The sequence below is a fragment of the Procambarus clarkii genome, chromosome 45, assembly GCF_040958095.1.
Source record: "Procambarus clarkii isolate CNS0578487 chromosome 45, FALCON_Pclarkii_2.0, whole genome shotgun sequence".
Classification (NCBI taxonomy): domain Eukaryota; kingdom Metazoa; phylum Arthropoda; class Malacostraca; order Decapoda; family Cambaridae; genus Procambarus; species Procambarus clarkii.
Genome location: NC_091194.1, coordinates 5,095,426 through 5,110,785, shown reverse-complemented (window position 1 = coordinate 5,110,785; position 15,360 = coordinate 5,095,426). Strand labels below are relative to the sequence as shown.

The 15,360-nt window shown below is 40.8% G+C and overlaps 1 protein-coding gene across 1 annotated transcript in view; it reads left to right on the top strand.

The window, feature by feature from the left end:
* LOC123769845 (uncharacterized) overlaps positions 1–15,360 on the top strand; it is a 47,669-nt gene that overhangs the window by 28,411 nt on the left and 3,898 nt on the right. The window contains 10 exon segments of the mRNA XM_045761193.2: positions 7,143–7,745; positions 7,973–8,101; positions 9,305–9,440; positions 9,721–9,983; positions 9,985–10,081; positions 10,197–10,274; positions 10,944–11,080; positions 11,482–11,599; positions 12,322–12,493; positions 13,394–13,621. Coding sequence (XP_045617149.2) covers positions 7,143–7,745; positions 7,973–8,101; positions 9,305–9,440; positions 9,721–9,983; positions 9,985–10,081; positions 10,197–10,274; positions 10,944–11,080; positions 11,482–11,599; positions 12,322–12,493; positions 13,394–13,621 — 1,961 coding nt within the window.

Genomic DNA, 15,360 nt, shown 5'->3' with positions numbered 1-15,360 from the left:
TAGCCACGACATTTGAAAAATTTTGTGTTAGCGGTGTGTAATGTTTGTTCCATGTCAGTGTGCAAATGTGAATGATGTTTACCCGCGGGTGTTGGCGCGCAGTACCCGCGGGTGTTGGCGCGGCAGCACCCGCGGGTGTTGGCGCGCAGTACCCGCGGGTGTTGGCGTGGCAGCACCCGCGGTAAGTCTCCCTCTACGGTCCTCAGCCACAAAGGGGGAGAGGGAGGGGGGGGGGGGATATAGGGTTCCATCCCCAGGTGAGACAACAATTGTTGCCCACATTTCCTTTCATCTAAAGCATCTCTTGGTCTAGTAGTAAATAAGTATCCAGAAGCTATGCAACTGTTGTGGGTTGAAACCTGAGGAACTTTAGTAGTTCGACAATATGTGTAGAGAAGTTTCCACACAATATGTGAAGAAGAAAAAGAAATATGTGAAGAGATAGTTTCCTTCAAGGAGTGCCGGACCAACCGGGCTGTGGTGGGTATGTGGGCCTGCGGGCCGCTCCAAGCAACAGCCTGGTGGACCAAACTCTCACAAGTAGGCCGGGCATGGGGAGTAGAAGTACTCCCAGAACCCCATCCACCAGGTACCCCCCCCCCCCCTCCCCACCCGTGAAGGCTGCTTATGAGGCTAGGCTCAGGTAGCAGGAAAATTATCGAAATCGCCCACAGGTAATAATGTGTTTGTAAAGGTACTAAACGCCAAGCCACCTCCCCCCATCTCCATTTTCACCCCCCCTTCCTTCGCGCCTTTGCTTCTCCCCATCAAAGAGCGTCTCCTCAGCTGCTGCACCTCCTCCATCTGTTACACTATTTAGCACAGTTGTGTGTCTTTCACTTTTCAAGTGTGTGTACTCGCCGTAGTTATGGTTGTGGGGGTTGAGCTCCGGCTCTTTGGTTCCGCCTCTCGACTACCACTCAACTGATATACTGATTCCTGAGCCAATTAAGCTCTTGTCATATGTACTACATATCAAGCTTAATCACGATGTATTCCATTTGTTAACTACTAATACTGACAATTACTTTGTCAGTGGCTCATTCCGGGTACTCGGCTTCCACCTGTGCCGCCTTGTGCGAGTCTGCCCTTGTCTGTGATGTCAGTATCCCTAAGGGTCTCCGTAGTACAGTTGGCTTCGTTATCAACTAAGTCGGGAATCCCGGCTTCGAATCACGGGCGGGACAGACATCATTGACCACGTTTCCTTTCACCTGATATACCTGTTCACCAGGCAGTAAATAGGTAACCGGGAGTTGAAATTGAAATAAGTTTATTGAGGTATAAATACACATAAAGGGATGCAGTAGCTCAAGCTACTCTCACCCCGATCAGTACAACGTGTTCATATATATATATATATATATATATATATATATATATATATATATATATATATATATATATATATATATATATATATATATATATATATAGACACACATCATAAACAATAAGCATATTACCCAACATTATGAGTGATAGACATATACATATCTTCCTTTATACATGTAGTATGTTACCAGACGTACACACAAACACTTGTAAGACTAGATACACAGACACATTGCAATAGACATTCAGACAATTCAACAAAAGGTCACAATCTTGTTGCAAAAATCTTATATCTCTCCAGAATATCATCAACCTTTCCGTTGTGACACATCCAGGCTATATTTGTTCAAGAACAATCCTTATCTCAATGTTTATATATACATTTATCAATGGACAATCAAGAGCATAATGGGTGAGGGTGTGAGACCTTAATATACCACATAGTTTGTTGTATGTTATATGTTTGAGTATATATATATATACTCAGGGTGTCTGTCCCCGATAAAATGAATTATTAATTTCATGTGTGGTAATTATGTCTTCCTTAAGTGATGGGTAGGAGAGGAAGGAGAAGAGGAAGTGGGAGAGAAGGGAGGATGTGTTGGGGGGAGGGGGGGAGGCGCTGTGGGGGAGGGGGGGTCGTGATGGGAGAGGCTGGGTCAGACGGAAGACATGGGGGAGGAGCAAGGTGGTCGATATTTAACCGGCTGTCGCTCCAGGATGGGTAGGGGGTCCCCACCAGGATGGGGGGGGGGCTGCTCTCCAGGAAGGGGGAGGGGGGGAAGGTGACTCACCAGCAGAGGGAGGAGGGGGGGGGGGGGAGGGGGAGAAGGGGGACAATGGCACCACTAACTAAAGCAAGGTTATTGCCAGCATTAACCTCTATTGGTTGTCTTCCTTGGGGTCATAAAGTTTGGCCTTTACTTAAGTAATGATGACCCGCTCTTGACTCCCGCCTCTGTGCCGGCGGCGGCCCTGTCACCTTCACGTGACCAATCTAACAGTTAACAAGCTGAAATGGAGTTAATTTAGAGTAATATATGAAGACCTTGCTATTACAGAACACAATACAATAACAGCTGCAGGTTGGGATAACAAAAACCTTCCAAACAAGAAATCCCAGATGATGCTTTTTTTAAGACACTAATATTCTCTAGGGTGAAATATTGTTGCACACTAATAGCCCTAGTCAAAGCTGGATAATGGCTAACCTGGAGAACGGGCAAAGATCTTTGACTGCCAGAATCCACTTGTAACATGGGAAATTTTGGGCGACAATATTCAGGGAGTAAGGTTTTTGTTTTATGTTTATTGAATAGTTTAGTTACAGCTAACAGGTGTATGTTAGAAATGTTAGGACAGTATGGTGATGTGATGAGACGAGGATGCTTGTCGCGTGCTGCTGCCCACGCCAAGAAGGACGTAGTGCTCTGACGAGTCGGGTGAAGTTACCAATATAACATTCTCTAGGTGAACCTAGATTTTATGTAACCAACTTGAAGAGGAAGATCGCGAGCTAGCTAGCTCTTACTGTGAATAAAAATGTATTGACTATGTTTTATCAACTCAGTCGATAAACTATGCTTTATCTTTATGTACAACTGTTGGGGCGTGTGAGGTCCTTCAGCATCCTTTGATGTAGGTTAATAATCGCCAGCGGATTAGCATGGCCACACCATAACTGACAGCATCCTTTTCTCCTATGTACGTGACGTGACCTGGCCATTGTTTGCATCTGTATGATGTGTCAATTCTCCTTGTGTACAGTTATTATAGTGTTCTGCTGTGTATTGTTCTGTTGTTACAGTGGTGAAGGTGGGTGGAGGCCACGGGGAGGTGTGAGAGGCCTGGAGATGAGAGCACCAGTGTAGCACAGAGCGTGAGCGAGATAAGAGATTGGCCGCCAAGACCATAGGTTTCTAAGTCCTGGCACTGACTAGGGCATCCTTCTCTGTGCGTGTTGAAGTGAATTTGTCCATTCTATAGTATGCGGCCAAAACTGAACTACATAAGCTAAAAGGAACCTAACAAGTCAAGATATACCTGAAGAATGATATTCGATGTCTTGTAGCTAACGCTTCTGGAAATGCCTCGGTATTCTATGTCTTATTCCTTACAAATATGGTGGAATTGCCCAAACCCATCTAAACAATTCTTTAGCGTAGATGGTTAACAATCTAAAGGTCCCGGGTTCAATGCAAGAGAGATGTTTGGACACGTACCAACAAGTTATTAACTCTTGTGGGGTACATCCTGGGGAAGGTGCTTATGAGCCTAACAGGTTGTGTGTTCCCAACATGAGATGGTATCCAAATATACCCATGTAGAGGGGGGGGGGGGGTCTCCGGAGCTGCATACTGCGGTCCACTTCCTGGTACTTGTGACCTATTCTCTAGTTTGTAATCATTATCTTCGGCGTCTTGAGTGGAGTGTTTGAGATCCTTTGCCTCGTGATGCTTCCTGGGCGATGCTCAGTTCTTCCTTGACTGTTGTGTAAGATGTTTACAAGCTTCTCTTGTGGTATTCTGATCAAGTGATTCTTGGTTTGTCAGTATGTTCAGAATGTGTTTAGACCTGTTGAATACTATGTATCGATAGGCTTTGTGTCCTTCGAGTCTCGCAGTATGGTTGGCTTCGTTCTCGAATTGCAATCGAAGGTTCCTAGGTTTCATTTCCGGGGTAGTCAGAAATGGTTAGGCACGTCTCATTTCATCTAATGCCTCTGCTCACCTATCAATAACTAGGTACCCGGGAGTTAAGCCACTCTTGTTGGTTTGCATCCAGGCAAAGGTCAGTAGTTCTACCTTGGGAAAACCTCGATACAAGCCTAAAGTATATATGATATACACAGACTTCCTGTCCCCGATCAAACGAATTATTATTAATTCGTTTGGTTGGGGACAGGAAGCCTTTGTGTATATACCTGAGGCCTATATCATGGTCCGTCCACCCCCAAGGTCGAACTACTGACTTTCCAGAATATAAACAGACAACAGTTGCCTAACTCCCGGGTTCCTGATTATTGCTAGGTGAGCAGAGGTATTAGGTAAAAGAAACTGCGCCTAACCATTTCTGTCCTGCCTGGGAGTCAAACCCGGGTCCCACAGTTGTGAGCAAAGGACGTAACCTACTGCGCTAAAGAGGACCAGCTTCGATATGCACAGCCAGATGAATTTTTGGGGTTCAGTTTCTAAGCCCACTAAGTTTTTCCTCCACAGAGCCACATCGCCACCCGTCCTTTCCTGTAATACGTCTCAGTGTTGTACGTTATGGTCCCCAACATGCAGATTACTAGGAGTTACTGCTCGCAAAAATCCGTTTTCTGTGCATGGATAGGTTAGGTGGGTTTATTGTTTGGGTTCGTACGTATCTGATGAGGTTAACACTAATATTTTGTACATTGTGGCAAATGTAGAGAACTAGACCCAACCACTTTTACTGCTCGGCACAGTGACGGCCTCGTTTCTTACAGGTCGGCGTTCGATTACCGATGGTCCAAGTGGTTGGCACAGTTCTTTTACTCTGTCTTCGTATCCCAGCTCCTTGTCTTCATATCCCAGCTCCTTGCCTTCATATCCCAGCTCCTTGTCTTCATATCCCAGCTCCTCGTCTTCATATCCCAGCTCCTTGTCTTCATATCCCAGCTCCTTGTCTTCATATCCCAGCTCCTTGTCTTCATATCCCAGCTCCTTGTCTTCATATCCCAGCTCCTTGTCTTCATATCCCAGCTCCTTGTCTTCATATCCCAGCTCCTTGTCTTAATATCCCAGCTCCTTGTCTTCATATCCCAGCTCATTGTCTTCATATCCCAGCTCCTTGTCTTCATATCCCAGCTCATTGTCTTCATATCCCAGCTAGTTGTCTTAATATCCCAGCTCCTTGTCTTCATATCCCAGCTCCTTGTCTTCATATCCCAGCTCATTGTCTTCATATCCCAGCTCCTTGTCTTCATATCCCAGCTCATTGTCTTCATATCCCAGCTCCTTGTCTTCATATCCCAGCTCATTGTCTTCATATCCCAGCTCCTTGTCTTAATATCCCAGCTCATTGTCTTAATATCCCAGCTCATTGTCTTCATATCCCAGCTCCTTGTCTTCATATCCCAGCTCCTTGTGCTCGTATCCCTTCCATGTGCTATAATGATAGTGGGTTGATGCACTTACCTAAGTGTGCGGGAATATAGACATTTGTAAATAAGCCATTATGGAGATGAGAGGGGGTGAGTAACTGGGCCAGAGAGAGAGAGGCAGGTGGGTCAAGTAGTTGGCAATTACAGCAGTTTAGATAAACAAACTTTCCCAAGAGATGGAGTAATGCGATCATCCGAGCGACTCCGTCAAGTGGTACCCACCTCATTGTGCTTGCGGGGGCTGGCTCTTGGGTCCCGCCTCTCAGCTTGTGTATAGGTTCCCGAGCCTATTCTGCTCTATCATACCTTGGGAACTGTATAATGTTTGCGGTGTACAACAAGGAATTATATCGGATGGAGGTAGATAAGAGCCATTTTTACGTTCATAGTATTTAAAATATTTAAATTATGTGGTATACTTGAAAGTAGGAACAGTGAAAATGATTCGTTTAATCGGCTACAATAAAAACAATGATTATTTTTGTATAGTTTGAACTTGCTGTTAATAAAATACAAGGTTATCGCGAGCCAACTGTCCGGCCAGCACACCGGCTCCGACAGTCAAGTGACAGTTTGACAGTGATGGCTGGATGACGCTCCTGGCTCGTGTACTGGGTCTCGGCGCATAATGTCGTGACATTTACACTCCTCCCTCGAGTGATTCACCTAAAACAACCATATCACATTACATGGATACACACTCACACACATACTTTAAGTAAATGCACATGTACACGCGTACATAGCATAAACTACAGTATAGGTATGCTGGCCACATATACATAGGTGGGCAATATGTGGCGCCTGGTGTGGGTCTGGGTTATATTAACTGGCTATATCAGTCTCTATTAACCTATTTGGATGGTGTTTACTACAGTATTTCCCTGTTGGCCAGTACCAAGTCTATATGAACAAATCAAATGTGGATTTGTTCATTTGATGTACAGTATCTCGCTATTGTGCTTTCTGTGTATTGAAGTCACACACACACACACACATACATACACACATACATACATACATATATATATATATATATATATATATATATATATATATATATATATATATATATATTATTATTATTATTATTATTATTATTATTATTATTATTATTATTTATTATTTTTTTCTACCACAGACGTGGCCACACATTAACAATGTTAACCAGCATATATACATTTTCTCGTGTCCTCCGTGGACAGGGTTAGAGATTTGTTAAAAGTATAGTTCAGGGATTTATTGAACAATCAACCACAGAAGGTGATTGTAGTGCTTTTAAAATGCTAGGCTAAGCTCCATAGGTAAATACATAAATACACAGATTTACGTATGCCCTACATAAAGTGTTCGATGTGTCTCTTACATAGTGTCATTAATGTGTATTTACAAAGATGAAATGAAATTCTGATCAGCTTCCACATATACTTTATACACATACATACACACACACACACACATATACTTATATACATATATACACATACATTTGTCTCTTTTACTCTGACAGGGTGAGGTAGCTGATAGAGAAACTAGTGTGGAATTAAGCACTTAATCAGTGAAGGTGATTAGTGTGGAGGGTGTGGTGGGGTTGATGGGTAAGTTGGGGGTTGTACAAGGAGTGGTTGGGTGGGTATTTGGCCAGTGTTAATGTTAATTAGTTGTTTTTGTGTTGCAGGCTGGTGCTGAGCTTGACTGCCAGCAACCTGGTGTTAGCGGTTGTGGTGCTCCCGGGTATGGTGGCCTGCCTCCTGGTGGGTCCCTGCACCACACCACCACCCCATCACCCCCCTCTCCTGGTGGGCTCCGGTACCCCCACGGCACCTCACCACCCTTCACCCACCACAAGCCACACTACCTTCACCATACAGAGCCACACCTCACCCACCACAAGCCACACTACCTTCACCATACAGAGCCACACCACACCCCAACCTTCACACACTTCCCAGTACCTGCCAAATACCCACGTGCCGAATATTAGGCAGCAAAAATGTAAAAATGATTACAAAAATAATACCCAGAAAAATCCAAATGAGAGCGAAAGATTAGAGGGCAGTGGTGATCCTGCATTAATGGAAGGTAATGAGGGGAGCTGGGAAGGTCAGGAGGATGATGGGAGCAGGAGGAGGATGCACCCATTGCAAGGACAGCACGAGGAGGACATCATGGGAGGGCAGTGGTGGGCAGCCTCAGATACCCTGTGTCAGGGGGCAGCCTTCCTCGCTAACTTAGTGACGTCAGCCTCGGCCATCACAGTAGCTGTTATTGCCTTAGACAGGTAAGAAGTTTTCAAACTATTTAGTTCTTTGTAATAGGTTTCAAACTATTTTCCAGTGATCACGATATACAAGAGTAATTCAGCGTTAAATCAATATTGAATCAACTTTATCCTCGTCGACAACGACGACTCTTCCTGACTGTTAATCGTGATGTTGATCATGTGTTACATTAAGGTTGTTTTGGCAGCTTGACTACCCTAACCCCATCATGATGGTTACACTACAGATACCTGGCTATAGTGCGGCCTATGGTGTACGGGTTGATGGTGACAGGCAGCCGGTGTGTGGTGCTGCTGGCCTGGTGCTGGGTCCAGGCTCTCATCACGGCTCTCCCTCCTCTACTGGGATGGTCCAGGTCTCTTATCTAATTATATACTACAACCCCTCCACAACTTTATTTATTTATATTTTTCTATAGTTAAAATTATATAGAATATGGTTATCAAAAAAGTAGTTATCAAAAGTAGTGAATCAATTGTATAAATCTCTGGTGCGCCCCCACTTGGATTACTGTATCCATGCATGGAGACCTCATCTTCAGAAGGATATAGCTGCTATGGAAAAAGTGCAACACCGGGCAAGAAAAATCATTCCAGAGATAAGTCAACTCATGTATCAGGAACGGTGGACGGCCACAGGGCTAACAACACTACAAACCAGACATGACAGGGTGGATCTTATTGAAACTTTTAAAATGCTGAACAATTTGGAGGATGTTCGAAAATTTCTTCAAAAGGTTAGATATAACACAAACAAACGGCAACGATTTCAAGCTCAACAAGCCACAATGTGGGACTGAGAACAGATGCATTTTCTCCCTCGAGGGGTAATTAAACCATGGAACTGCCAACCCGCTGAAGCCGTAAATGCCAAAACTACTGTTAACTTTAAAGTACAGCTGGAAAAAGATCATCAAGGCAAATGGGGGAGACCTTCGACAGGCCGCCAACTCTGTCCTTGTCGAGGCCACTAGTATTAGTGGCTCTCGGATAAACTCTGGTAAAAAGCACCTTTGGATAGTTGGAAAGTATATTGACTAATAAATCCCAGTTTCATGGTTACGGGTAATATTTTAACTTTTGAAGTACTGTACAGTAATTTAATGTCTAAATGGATTTTTCTTGATTTTTTAATTTGATAAGATTTAGGAATAATTATAAAAAATGGCTGACAACAAACAGACCTTCTTTTTCTTGAATTTAAGTCACCGACTCCCATACTGTTTGGAATTTTGTAATTATTTAAATCTTGAAATCTGTTACATTCATGTTCCATGTACAATACAATGTCAGATACAGTAGATAATTAATATATAATTAAATTAAAATATTTGGATAGCAATATTTTATTATTCTGCATTTTAATTAACTACCTCTCTTATTGAAGTGGAAATTATACTTCACATCACTTATTATATATTTTGTATGTCTTGACAAAGCAACATGTGATTTTCTGTCTTATATATTGTAATATGGCTTAGTTTCCCAATTGCTACAATACAGTAATGTATTCATATAAAGTTTGTATTAACATCTTTACCCCAATTTCATTTTGGCAGGTATAAGAATTGTGGAGCAGAGGGGCGATGTGGGGTAGCTTGGGCTGTGTCCCCATCTTATACTGCAGTCTGGGTCTTAAGTGTCTTTCTCGTTCCTGTTATCATAATGCTCGTCTGCTACCATTTTATTCTCCAGGTTTGTGTCCCTGATGGGTAGCAAGTTTAATTGAGAGTTCAGAATAGCTTTAGTGTTCCACTAGTATTTTTTAAACAATATCTGTAACAAACATACTAACAGTAGTAGATTATTGTGGTAGGTATCTTAATATTTGTAACCATTTGTTACTTCAGATTGTCTTTTATATTATTAATTACTGTATTATTATTATTAAAATTATTATGTACTTGTGTGTATAAAAATTATCACTTCACGATAACTTTCTTTGTTCCTAGTAATTTTAATCATTCTGCTGCAGGTTGCACGAAATAAATGCAGACGAATTAGTGTAGGAAAAGTATTGGGAGCCACCTCCTCACCGGTAGTTCCTGACCCCTCTTCTGTCGGTCTGGATGGGCCTTGTCTACCAGATATTTCGGAGCCTTCACTGGAGAATGTATCGGGTGTTCCACTGGCTAGTGGATTAGGTGTCGTGGAAAACAGGTTAAGTGTTCCTTTAAGAAGTGGATCAAGGCTATCCATAGAGAACACATCAAGTCAACCCTTGACTAATGGAACAGGGACATCTGCAAATTCCTAGTTCCATCATACCACAATCTCTCGCTGCTTCTAGTCAAGGCATTCCCTGTCGCAGTCGTAGTGTCACAGGCATGAACAGGGTAAGTGTCTTTCTTTCAAGTCTTAATTTCTCATGTTTTCTAGTATGGCACCTGCCAGTTGGTTATTTGTTTTGTTTCTGGCACAAGTTGAGGCCGAATGTGCCATGTATTCCAGATGAGTGATGCTGCCTACATGTCACTGGTACCCAAAAGAAAACTGGCTGACTGCGGGAGATCGCTCTCTTTCTGCCAGGTGAGGCACAAAAATGTGGAATGCATATAATTGTTAGCATGGCAGTTGGCTGATGTCTTTCTTTCAACATGATGATGTTGGCTGAAGATGGAATTAGTTTTGCTTGTAAGTTTATGATAGGTACACCTGTTGTTTCCATAGTACAGATTATTTTATAAGGCTTGACTTCCCCTTGGGTAGAATAAGCTGCATTAACCTACAAACCATTACAACATATGAGGAAATGCTAATACTGTACAGTACTCTACTGCTTACATTTTATAAATTTTCTTAATTACTGCTTTAGTGGCATAGAACAGCTAAGGTTTCCTTTTGTAGAAAGATTAGATATTCACTTCATTTAATGTTTTATAAGTAGTATACTTAATGCTTGGTTATAAAGTAGTGGCACTTACTACTGTATCTTGGTAGTACTTTCCTTCTTTTATGAGCATTATTTAAATAACTGTTTTCTGCATGTAGCATACTATATGATGCGAAGATCAGGCTAATCATTTTAGCGGCTTCACAAAAATATGCCAATTAATCGCCAAAATCTGTAATAACACAACCCATTGTGCCTTCTTGTGTAAAAAAAGAAAAAATGCATCACGTTGAAATACACCTGGTTATTTAATAATCATGAACTGTTCCTTTAAATAGGGGCTAACATTTTCCTTGTATTAGCAGCAGCCCCAGCTAGTTCGCCCTTGCCTGCGACGAGCACAAAGTAGCATCGCCATGCGTCCAACTATAAAGAAAAAGTTGAGTCTTGGAGGACGTAAACCATCATGGAGCTGGGAAGCTTCACCAGCTAAAGGTTTCAGGTTAGTTATGTCCAAGTTAAATGCAAAAAAGTTGTACCATTTAAGTATTGCAAGCCCTCAAAATACAAATTTGCCATCAGAACATGCATTTTGCGTGTAAATATCAGAGTTCTGTAATATTATACAGAAACTAAAAAACGTTAAGGACTTGGCTCCAAAGATTTCATCTCCACTGACTTCATAAAGGGTGCCAAGGGGGCTGAATCCCTTTAAAGGTGGCAATGGGGTAAACCCTGTACCACCTAGGTGTCTCCTAATGACAAACAGCTTAACTATTTTATAGATATACATCCTGTATATGATATTCGTTTAGAACTACAAGAACGGTGTACTTTTTAAAAAAATCAAAATATGACAAATTTTACAGATAACATACCAAGATGACCTTTGTTTTCATACAGAACTGTTTGTGTGGTGGTTGGGACACACGTTTTCACTTGGGCTCCGTACTCTGCCTTGGCTGTAGCCGAGGCTGTGCTGGGTCAGGAACGTTCTTCTCTTGTACCTCATTGGGTCACGGTCAGTCTTGTTTGTTTTTGTCCTGAGAGTTATACAGTTGTGTATATTTAATGTGTAAAATATGTACCATACTTAACTATGATAAATGTTTGCACATCTACTTTTTCCAGATTTATCTAACATGATAAATTTCCTTAAATATATTCTTGTTTATAGATTCATATGATTCCTTTTAAATTTCCTTCAAAACATATGATATTTCAAATATAACAAAAACAGCAATTTAGTTTATTTTTAATACTAGTACTGTATAATATAAGATGTGGATAACAAGTTGCGTATCAAACTTGGTCAATTTGTTTATTTACCTTGCTTGATGACCAATAATCATTAATTAGTCATTCTTCAACGTCCATGCAAACAGGGATTAGCTTCGAATGCAGATAGAGCCTTTGCCTCAGTCAAGGTTGGCCTTGGCTTTAGTCTGTTACCTGTTCCCCTCATGTCCAAAATCAACTCCCTATATCATTAACAGTATGTAGAAATATATAGATATGAAAATAGTTTCACATGTTTCGAATAGTTTGCATTATGGTTGCATAAGTACAGTCACTGTAGTGACTCGTGTGCTCACTATTTTGGAAAGACTAAATCGAAATTACAATGATTGAAACAATTGATATACAGTATATACTCTACTGTACTTCTGAAATTCTAACTTTGTTAAAATTTGATCAAATGATCAAAATCTGAACAAATTTCATATTGACTACTATGGGCAGGTAACGTCAACACTGCTGCTTTTTACGGCTAGTGTGTTTTACCCCATTATATATGGGCTCTATAATCGAAGCATAAGGAAGGAGATTGTGGCGTGTGTGTGTCCTATCAGCAGCCGGGATCGAAGACGAGGAAGCTGCCACCATCGCACCTCTACACTACACTCCAACACAGGTAATGTGTGTGTGTGTGTAATTACCTACAGTACTGTATTTGTAGTTTACAGGTAATGATACATGTGCATGATGTTCCATGATTTTTAAGTACAATAATTTGTTATACTGTACTACAGCAAACATATTTGTCTTTTAAATGTTTCTATAGTTTGGGACATACAGTACTGTATTACAGTGACATTTTAAAAAACTGGGATTATATTGTCTTAAACCCAATCTGGATTTAAGCGTAATATTGGCTCCCTTCCAACCATAAGATTTGGCTATTCCCCCCATTCTCTGCCTTTCTGTTTTCCATATCCTATTTGCACAGTTACTACATACTGTACTTAGAATTAGGTAGCATGTGGGTTTGCTAGTCAGTGGACTGAGATTGAACACATAACTGCCACCTGTTGGTGATTGGTAGTGTGTGACCATGGAGTCCTGCCAATAGTTAGAGAGAGTGCTTGTTTAGTGGTTACCAGTGATATCAAGCAAGAGTTTTGAAGGGCTCAAATATTTTATTGATGGGCCTCTGATTCTCGGACAGATATTTACAACCGAGCATGAATCATTTGTCCCTTGGCATATACTTGATCCTGTAGGGAAACTTGAAAAATTCCTTGTGATGCTGTGCTGAATTTCACTCCTCCTGACTGTACATGATCCATGTTCACAAACACTGGAATCTTACTTGAGGGATTATCTGAATGATATGGCTCAGAAAAAAATGCTTTACATGTTAGCTCAAAGCCTTAATTTTTTTTAGTAAATACTGTACAGAATGAAGAATTTGTTCAACGTGCTGTAGTTTTTGTAAACAAGATACTAGCTAAAATATCATTGTCATGTATTTATCCCTTTGCAGGAACTGTACAGTACAACAGATATCTAATAATGTCTTCTTTCCTAACAGGAAGTGTTCTAGACTTCTCATCCTTACGCAACCGAGAGAACGAAGAGCAACAGAAAGAGGCACTGACATCCCTTGGCTCTGGTCTGCTAACAGTACCCATAAAGACAATCTCTGGTTCCATTGCCGACCCTACCATACCATCTTTCTCGCCTTTGCTACTCATGGCAGAGTACGATATCTTACAAACGCAAAGTTATAACATCGTCAGGAAACCATCACAAGACTCAGGTAAATACAACATTCCAGAATGTGTTTTCAAATCCATTTATTATTTAATAGAGCAGATCTGTTAAATGACTACCTATATTTGGAAACTTGAAACACTGAAACCCCATTACTTGGATTTTTGTTTTCTTGATTCTTTGATTACTGGCATTTGGTAAGAAATATACATTTATCCATTCCCATTTAACTTCGCTTAATCAGAAAATGAATACACATTAATGCACTAGGATATCCTAAAATTTTTATGTGGGCAATGTGTGTGCATTGTTACAGAGCACCTGTAACATCTTAAATAAATTTATTATTCATACTAATAGTGGAGGGTGGGGGGGGGGGATTTTTGTAAAGATGGGGGCCTGAGGAAGCAAATGTGAGCATGGGAGTTTTAGAGTTTAAGATAGGCCTAAAACAACCCTGGTTGTGGTGCCCACATCGATGAAACAACCCTTGTGTGGAGCACAGTGAAGGGGGTTAACCTAAGATCTGCAGGGAACTACTGAGCATGTCTGGGGTTACCCAGAATGCTGTTTTGACTCCCATCCTTCTCTAATGATTTATAATTTTTTGTTTATTATTATTATTATTATTTATATAGTATTTTTATTTATACTGTCCTTCCTTTGGAATAGAATTTGTAATATCAATGCACCCAATGCCTGAGGCATGTCTAGAGGTCTTTGTAACTATAATCCTGTGTCAGGTCATCCACTGGTACTGGGTAAATATCAAAAGTTGTTTGTGCTGTTGGCTCATATTTGATTTGTCTTAGTTATGACTTGTGGACAGGGAGAGATACCTGGGAACAGCTGCCTCTGTTAACCTAGCAATAAAGAGGTCCCTGGAAGTTAATCAACTGTTATGGGATGAATCCAGGAAAATGGTCAGAAAAAGTCTAAAGGAAACCCTGATAAAGCTTAAATGATTCCTGTTCCCCAGTAATGAGAAACAAAACCTTAGATGTCCAATTTACATGTTACGTAATATTCCACATAAATGACTAAGGTCTAATAATAATGACCAGGAACTGTTAGTCTGACCTGTAGTTCAATGGATGTTATCCCACCCACCTCCTTTTTATTTTAATATTGGTACAATGCTGACCTTCCATATTGTCAGTATATTTCATTCTCTTGGGACTTACTCAAGATTGTCCAGAGAGAACAGTGTTATAGTTTGGCATAAAGTATTTTCAAGACCCAGCATGATATTTTGTATTCTACCAATTTATTCTTTTTTAGCTTTTTTAATTTGCTTGTGTATCCTCAGTTTCATGCATTACGAGAACTTCTGGTTACACACGTTTCCTTCCCTAAAATTGGCCTCAATTTAAAAATACTGATTTAAATGCATTTTTTTCCCTCTCCACAGTTTCACACATTTCTTCATCTGTTTCAGTATAATGGTTGTCTAGCCTTATTCTGTGTGTGTCATTCTTTTGGTCTACATCTTATATCTTTACAAATATTATCTTTATACAGTATTTGTCTTTGATCTATTTTAGCATTTTCCACATGAACAACTGTTACAATGTAGTCCATTTTTTTTCTATTTTAGCCTTATTGTTCTTTCATCTTGGGAGGAAAAGGTACGTTGCTTGCATGTATCAAGTTAAATTCTCCCTCTGATGTCCCGCACTTAGCTTGAGGAGTATGACTCCCATTCATTGCTCACATGTTCAGGGTGACCAGTTTGCTGCAGTAGACTGTATAGATGAGTGTGCCTAATTGGAACAGAATGCCTGT